Source organism: Atta colombica, unplaced genomic scaffold, assembly GCF_001594045.1.
Source record: "Atta colombica isolate Treedump-2 unplaced genomic scaffold, Acol1.0 scaffold83, whole genome shotgun sequence".
Classification (NCBI taxonomy): Eukaryota; Metazoa; Arthropoda; class Insecta; order Hymenoptera; family Formicidae; genus Atta; species Atta colombica.
The window spans coordinates 1,969,547-1,978,638 of record NW_017259576.1 but is presented as its reverse complement, the minus strand read 5'-3'; the positions used below and the strand labels follow the sequence as shown (position 1 = coordinate 1,978,638).

Below are 9,092 nucleotides of genomic sequence, written 5' to 3'. Positions count from 1 at the left end.
ATATATATATATATATACACATACATACACAAATGAAATTAAATATAATTATATCACTAATAATAATTTATACACATAACTTATTATACATAACTAATTCATATACGCATTAAAAATGGACGTTACTTTGCATTTTTCGAAGTGTCCTGCATATTTAATTTGCCAATATAACATAAGGCGAAAAAATATAATATAATTTTACTTGAGCTAAGAAAATATACTACAAATTTGTCACATTGTGTAATAAACTACACAGCATTTATAATATAGTACATAGATGTATATAAAGTAGAAAACCGAAAAAAAGATCTGTTCCAACCAGCACAGAGGTATTCCATAATAACGATTTATTGATATCTTAAATGTCACTGACATATAATTTCTTATATTTTTCTTGTAATAATTAAAATACCGATAAATATCGTTATTGCATTACAGAACAACCAAATAGACGCAATGTCTGCATGCTGGCATAGAACAGAATCATTTATATTTGTCCCGTAGTTTACAAAATACAATTCCTGCTATCTAAACTACATTGTACGACATAACAATCTTCTACTTCTTTTTTATAGTCTTCATTTTTACCACATTTTTTGTAGTTTTTCCTTTAGCCGCTATCGATTTCGTTTTTAACGGCTTGATTTGCATCTTAACATCACTCTTGGGCATCTTTTTCGTTTTTATACTCTTTACTCCATCTTTGTTATCTTTCGCTTTGACTTTGATAATGCTTGGTATAATTACACCGGGTCTTATGCAGTTAGACCCGGTTGACTTATACTAGGCCGTTACTTTCACTTTCTTTTTCCGTTTTTTCTTCTTCTTATCATGAAGTAATTCTTGTTTTTTCGCTATACAAAAGCGGCAATACCAATCCTCATCTTCAGCTGGTGGGACTTGCATACCGACACACACCCTGAAATATTAAAAAGATAGTAAGATTTTTGCTATTTTTATTAATTTCAACATTATGCGATGTAAATTATAACAAGTTATTTACCAATGATACCAAGCGTCACAATCATCGCAGCCAATCATTGGCGAGCCATCATCCTGGTTGCCGCATGCAGGACATATCCACACTTGCCGACCTCCTCGATCCTGGAACACTCATCTCAGGATAAACGGAACTCAACGAGAATTTTTATTTAAACCCAACCCATCTCTCACGAAATTCACTCTGGAGTTTTGGAAAATCATTCAAACATTTGCCAACATTTGGATTCTTCAAATATTTATTTTAATAGAAGTAGAATGTTTCTTGATAATGTACTGACTCTATGAGAATTAGTCAGTGGACTTCAAATTAAGATATTTTGTCATGCTGTCCATGGACATTCCCTCTTATCATGAAAAAATATTTTAATAACAAAACAAAGATACTAGTAGCTTATAATACTTTCTTATAAAATTCCCTCTTAAATAATATGTGGGACTTATGTATCTCAATGAAATAATGATTTATGATAATATGAACTGGAGATGAACTTGTCTCTTCTTTTGTAAATATTCGATCGCATTCTTTAAATCATGTCCTAGCTTTTTATCTAAATCACTCCTATATATGAGATAGCGTGCGCATTATTTCTGCATTTATATTTTTGCATTATACGTATCATGTTGCAACTAACGTATTATGAAGTATGAAAACTAATTATCCATAGCATCGGCGCACAGAAAATTTCTTGCAATGTTCTTTAAAAGAGGTGTAAAGCGTACTCACCACGGTAGTGGTTGGTGTTGTAGACAACACGTTCCTGCCATTTTCTTTGTCTTCTTTAGCATCGTCCTTTTTAGGAACTGGATCTGCTTTCACCTCTGTACCGTTAAAACCGTCGGTTATATTCCTAACGGGTCTCTCATGCTAAATATTTTTATGCAACGTGCAAATCTCATGCAATTGTTTGCTTTTTTACATTTTTTACTACATAACTTTCTTAATATTTTCTTTGTTGTCTGTTAGTATATTATTAATAAATTATGTATCAATAATCGCAAACTATAAATGCATATATTCACTAATTAAATGAAAAAAAATAAATGAAAAAAATCATTATCATTATATCTTGAGTTAAGTCAATTCTTAATATGATCTTAAAAATAAGACATAAGATGTGACATTAGTAACTGATAAGATACATGCTCTCTAATGCTACTTAATTAATAGTCAAGCGGCAAATTCAGTAGTGACATACAAGTCTTAATTGCATCTTGTAACTATTTGTACGTGAAGAATATATGTTTGCGCTAATGTGACTGCATTTGCTAGAGAAGAGAAATTAATGAGAAGCATGGGCATATTATTAATTAATAAAAGAAAGATATACTATAAAAGAAATTACTTCTTTTAGCATATATGGAAGAATAAATTGTTAAAAATGAATTGTATAAATTAGTAACACACACTGGTACTACTCGAACTTTTACAATATATACTAATAAATGAAAAAAGTAGTAGAATTTACGATAACAATTTAGTTGAATATATATTAAGGATATCCTGCGTTTTAAAATTATTTCAATTGATAATCAATACCAATTGTGGTACATATATTTACAATAATGCCTCCATAAAATTTGCATTTATATTGTCAACAGATATTTGTTCATTAAATCTGTCAGAATATTATTTGTATAATTACATTATAATCGCTTAAATTTGTAATGATAAGAAGAGACAAGTATATCACATTATATGTATATGTATATACATATATTTATATGCATAGATATATACATACATACACATACATATATGCATATATGAATAGTAATAGTTGATCTATGTAGAATATATGGATGATAAAAATTAACGATAAATGTTTTATTACTGTTAAAATGCATGATTAAATAAATTTTCTAAGTTAATATTATTTATTTTTTATAAATAATTATGTCTATATTTGCATAAATGCAGCAATTCTATAAATGGCAACTCAAGATGCAGCTACTCAGAAAAGATTGTATACTCGTGTATTTAAAATATTCTAAAATATATGTCAAATAAAAAAATTATTAAATTTATTAATCAATATATTTATTTTCTCTAGAGAATATTATTTCTAAGATTTATTTCCATATCATATATATGTAAGTGTAAATAGTACTTTGTAACAGAGGTAGACTAGTTTACCAATCAATTCAACAAATGCCCGAGCCTGTTGTGAGCCTCTAAGAAAAGAGCCTGTTGTAAGCCTCTAAGAGCACAAGAAAAAAATGACTTTTCTTGGAGCCAATCATACATGGCTGATTCTGCTGAACTTTTTTGATGCTCTGGTTAATTTTATCGACACTATTTAATTTTATGAAGTGCTGTTATTTGAGTATTTTAAATAAATTGCTATTTATTATTATTTAAATAAAATAAATAAATAAATAAATAAATAAAATATATATATATACACAAATAAACATATATATAAATCAACAAATCAATATTTAAATGAACAAATAAATTGCTATTTATTTGTTCATTTAAATGTTAATTTATTCATTTATTTGTGTACATATATTTTTATATTTATTTATTTGTTTTACTTAAATAATAATAAATAACAATTTTTTTATTTGTTCATTTGATGTTCATATACGTGGCACATCTAAAACTTTATTTGAAATACGAAGCCCTTATTACCATTTGCTTAATAATATTTTTTATTCCGCCAGTCCGCCCCTGTTTGTAATATCTATTTTATAACTTGAGATTATTTAAATTTAATATTTATAAAAATATCTTTTCTGAAAAGCTCACTGTACAAAATAAGTCTTGCGAGGCAGAATAGTAAAAATAGTAAAAATAGAATGGCAAAACAAGCGTTTAGATTCAATTTGTGAAAATTAAGAATAAAGAAATATTTAAGATTCAATATAAGAAATATGAGCATTAAACTTAAAAAAAGTAAGTAATAATTGCAACATAAAATACACAGTAAGTCTAAATATAGCTATAAGAGAGAATGTGTACTACATTCATTATTTGGACAACGTAACAATATATCAAAAGAGAGAGCGTGATTTAAGGGAAAAAAGGAAATATGATACCATCACCACAAGATGTAAATGCATAGATAGCATGAATAGGAAATTGGAATTTTTGGATAGGTTCGTATTGAAAATAATATCGATGGGTTGGGTTCATCTCATTATACAAGATTAAAATGTTTGCAATAACTTAAGACAAATTATTCTCAAATTGGCTTTGTACAGGATAAATATTTATAAGATTTTCCTATAAAAATTAATTTAATTTAATTTAATTTACTTTCAAAATTTTATATGTTTCATTATCTATTAATTTTTCATTTATAAAAGAATTTTTTTATACTTCCAACAATGTTTTTATAGAGAAATTAAATAGCTTTTCTTCTCTGTATAATTTAAAAATAGTCGAACAGGAGTGTTAATATTTCTGCGCTTTGAAAGAATTAAAAATTGTGTAAGCTTTATATGTTATTTTCTATGTAAATACTTTAATCATAAATTCAACAATTTACTTACTTTATAAAATTTTATAAAGTTTCTGTATAAAATATTTCTATTCTAAGATTTTGAATCATGATGTAAATTTCAGATCTTTAGTATGTAAATATTATAAGAAATGTACTTACAAAATAATATGGTGGTTGTTGTGGCGGCACTAAAGGATTCGGGAGTTTAGAAGGATTGTCAAACTGAGGTGAAGGTATTGGCTCACTCTGAGATAGATTTTGGAAATTAGATTTCTTTGCTCGAGGAACTGATGCAAGTGGCGCGCTAGTAAGAGAGAAACAGTCTGTAGGAAGAGCAAGGCTTCCATCTAATATTCCCTCCTCTGTTTTCTTACTTGCTGACTTTTGCTTCGGTGGTCGTGTTACCAATGCCGATATTTTCGCCAATTCTGGACTAGGTTCGCGCTTAATTTCTTCATCAGGCTTTTTCACAAGTGCTTTAATAGTGCTGGAAAAAATAACACAATTATGATTATCTATATGTCATAATACAGTTACATAATATAATAAAAATCTTTCTTCGATAAATCGATTACACATATTAAAAAGCTAAACAAGTTATATGATTATATTAAATGATTAATACATATATTTATTAATAAGAATTCATTTATAGCTTACATTTTCTTCATAGGGGCATTATCTGGAGTTGCCGGTCTAGGAGAAGCTGTACCTAATTTTAATGTAATTTTTGGAACAGCTTCTGGATTCTTTTCTTCCTTCTGTAATAAAACATATATAATAATTTAATTATTACTATTTACTTTCATAATATCGTAGAAAAATCATATTTTACCATATTTTTCTTATTTAGATCTTTCTCCTTTTTCTTTTCCTTTTTCTCTTTCTTTTCTTTGAGTTTTTCTAATTTCTCGCGTTTCTCAGTCTTTTCCTTCTTCTCCTTAATTTTTTCACCTTTATCTTTGTGTTTCTCTTTTTTATCCTTCTTCTTCTTTAACTTATCCTTCTTTTCTTTTTTATGCTCTTTAGACTTCTGAAAATGTATAAATTGTTATATGTATAAAAATATAATTAACATGTTCTATCTTAATCAATTAATCTGATAGCTTTTACATGCATATAAAAATTATTAGATTCATTAAGATAGAGCGTAGTAATTATGACATCAATGATAAATGAAAATAAACATAGTATCGTGCGTAGGAATTATCTTTATCGGGATATTTAAAAAATATTTTTTAATATGATTGAGATATCTAACAAGATATGGTCTCCTACCGAATTTACCATATCATTCTTCTCTGTTTTCTCAGCTTTAAGATTTTTCGATGGTGACATTTGCGCGACAGGTACTGTTGGTGTAGCAAGCGTGATTGGTGCGAGAGGTGCAGACACTATAGGCGGTGCAACGCCTACAGGCAGTACCCTCTCAGGTACTTTCATGAAAGGCAATTCTTTGTTTGGCTTAAACATTTTCGTAAGCTTATTATCCACCTTCTCTTTATCCGCCTTCTCATTTTCGGCTAGAATCGACGGAGACGTTAATTCGGCCGGTGGGGGAATCAGTGGCTTCTCACGTTCTATAGGTTTAATTTTGGACAATGGAAAATCTTCGGGCTTTATGGGTGGATTGGAAAAACGCGGCGGTAATGGTAAATTGGGCATGGCGGGATGAGGACCCGGTCCACCTCGTCCGAGTGGCATTGAAAATCGCGGAAACATCGGAGGAATTAAACCAGGTGCCGAAGGAAATGGTGGGAAAAAGGGGAACGGAAGTGTGATCGGAAGAATAGGCTGTATTGGTTCGGGTGCCTGCGGTGTCTTGGGCCGATCCGGTATATCCAATTCTGTTGCATCATTCGAAAGTTTCGTCTGAAAAATAACAAATCACCAGCAAAACATATTAATACTGAAAATTAGAAATATATTAAAAGAATGTAACATTTAATGAAATTATTGTTGGAAATAAAATTGACTTTACGATAAAAAAAATTATAAAATTTGTATACGCAAACTTTCTTGATTTCATATATATATTCCTAAGTAATGTTCTAATATTCTAATAAAATGCATCTTACCTTTTTCGGACTGATACATTGTTTCGGATTCTTCAATTTAAGTTCTTTCTTTTTGCTACTCTTCTCTTTCTTTTTCCGCTTCTGTTCCGGTACCGTGGGTACATTCAATTCGGGAGTTTTTGGCGTACTAGGCGTACCCGGCGGTGAAATGTCAGCATCATCAAATATGTAAACATCCGACGATAAACTCTGCACATCTGCCAAATCACTGTCCGATTGTATGTGCACGTCCGGTGTATGAGGTGTCTTTTTCTCTTCGCGTCCTCCTTTCGGTTCCGCGTCGTTTCGGTGTACGTGCTTCTCCGCATTCTCAACATCTATGATTAACTCTGGCGAATTCTCACGCGAATCCAAAATATCCTTGTACTTGTGCGGCTCCGTTATTTCTTTGTCTTTTTCTTCACGTGGTTTCGATATCTTCTTGAAGATATTTAGTTTCTGTTTATCCGGCTCCGACGGCAACTTGTCAACAGTTTCCTCCTTCTTTTCGACAGCGGGAGAGACGTCTATTAGCTCTACTATCTTTTCGGTCTTGACCTTCGGTTGCATTGTCTTCGACGCCTTCGGACTATTGGTGGCTGATTTCGGTGACGCGATCTTTGGCGTAGGTGGTCTGCTACTACCCGTAAGTTCTTGTAACGTGGTAGATTGTCCCTTACCACCGCCTGGCTTTAACGGCTTTAATTTGGCCAGCTCTTTCATGCCAACTAATTTCTTCACTTTGCTCTCGTCAATCTTATCTGGCTTGAACAGTTCCTTCGCGCCTTTCTTCTTCTTGTTCTCTTTGTCAAGTTTACGATTCTCGGGAGCTTTTTTCACAACTTTCTTCGGTTTCTTATCAATCTTCAATTCGGGCGGTACCATCGGATAAGAGCTTGGTTGCGGTGAATCTGATCGAACTTGATGCGGTGTTCTCGCTTCGGGTAGCTTTCCTTCTCGCGCGGGTGATAAAAAACCAGAAGTAGTCATCATAACACTGCTTATCTCACGTAATGGTCTACCTTCCTCTAAAACTTTCGCACGCTTTACCATGGGACTTTCAAAAGACACTGGATCGCCTGGCCGTTTGAAAACCACCTGTGGTGACATCCTATGAGGTGACGTATTATTTGAATTGCTTGATGATGTTCCACTGCTAGATGTCAGATCTGCTGTACCATTCATTAAACTTTCATTTTTATCAGGTATGTATTCCTCTGCAATTATTATAAATTACCAATAAAATTAATATAAATTAGTATAATTTATTACTGAATAAAATTACTGAATAAACACAATATAATTTATTACCTTCGGTATCTGGATACATAGCTGGTAAATGTTCATGTATGTGCACTGGTCTCGTGACAACTTCACGACTACCCGGCTTTAAAAAATTTAAATGATTTTCACGTCGAATTGGATATTGTGGTACTTGTATAGGACATTGAACAGAATCTACATTTTTCACATATTCAGCTAATTCCTGTATATCAATATTCATATATTGAAATGTTAATCCTAAATCATCAAGATTCGGCTCTGTTCTTCCCACTAAAAAAATCATAAAAAAATATAAATTTAAGATTTGCAAAGATACTTAAATTACTCAACAAGTAATTTACTTTTATAATAATTAGATAACTCATTTAGTTGTCGATATTTACAAGAAATTTTAAAAACATAGATTTTAGATAATAGTATCCAAAATAAATTCAAATCTAAACTCTTATTCCATACAAAATATATAGAAAAAGGACAAATTCTGATAATACATATAATAGTCTCCATAGAATTGACTAATCACAATTGGGTATTCCTTTATTACAATTAAATAAGAGGGGAATATTTAACTGTTATTGATCAAAATTAATATAACAGTTACTCACAAACTTCTGCATATTGATGTGTGAGCTTTGAGATACGTAACAAATATTCCTGCAAAAGATCTACTAGAAACTCCAATGGTGTAGAATTAATAGAATGCCATCCTATCGTCTGACAGATCTGCGCAACAACTATTTTTAAAACGTTTCGACTATATTCAGCTGACATTTTTATCTGCAAATCAATATTGATATATGAATATTTTGCTGTAGAGAACATTTTAATCTATTGCCTTACAATTACATATTATACTTGTGTCAGACATTGTAGTTCAGATATTGTAGTTCAGATAATAATTATAGTCATGGTACAATAAAACAAACTACAATAGAAAATAAACTCCATTTATTTGTTTTATATGAACATTTTATGTAAGTTCCAGTTTTCTAAACATTTGTTCCTACTATTAGTTCCTATTATCGAAACTAATCAATACTGGATAATAAGTGAATTTCTACTTTAGAGAAAATTAGAGAAAATTAGAGAAAATTAGAGAATATCTAAACTACTTGACAGAACTGTCTTGTCCCATGAGAAATTCGGATAAACAAAGTTCTGTTGCATATTTGTAGTGATATTGATGTACAATATATATCAATTCAGAACATTCATTTAAAAAAATAACAAACTTTTTGTTTTTATCATACTTTCTTAGTCAAGATTCTTAATATCATATCCAAAAATTAAATTCAGATCT

The 9,092-nt window shown here is 30.5% G+C and overlaps 1 protein-coding gene across 2 annotated transcripts in view; it reads right to left on the bottom strand.

Moving 5' to 3' along the window:
* Window positions 1-468: 468 nt before the first annotated feature.
* The window catches only part of LOC108693025 (transcription initiation factor TFIID subunit 3), a 9,654-nt gene continuing 1,030 nt past the window's right edge, over window positions 469-9,092 (bottom strand). Inside the window, exons 2-10 of one of the 2 annotated variants that reach the window (XM_018201665.1) lie at window positions 8,398-8,569; window positions 7,820-8,062; window positions 6,530-7,725; window positions 5,730-6,323; window positions 5,287-5,484; window positions 5,112-5,212; window positions 4,611-4,938; window positions 1,004-1,104; window positions 469-919 (exon numbers count right to left, since the gene is read on the bottom strand). In XM_018201665.1, coding sequence (XP_018057154.1) covers window positions 784-919; window positions 1,004-1,104; window positions 4,611-4,938; window positions 5,112-5,212; window positions 5,287-5,484; window positions 5,730-6,323; window positions 6,530-7,725; window positions 7,820-8,062; window positions 8,398-8,563 — 3,063 coding nt within the window. In that variant the 5' untranslated portion in view covers window positions 8,564-8,569 and the 3' untranslated portion in view covers window positions 469-783. The remainder of the gene's footprint in view (window positions 920-1,003; window positions 1,105-4,610; window positions 4,939-5,111; window positions 5,213-5,286; window positions 5,485-5,729; window positions 6,324-6,529; window positions 7,726-7,819; window positions 8,063-8,397; window positions 8,570-9,092) is intronic. The other variant, XM_018201666.1, reaches the window with a different exon arrangement.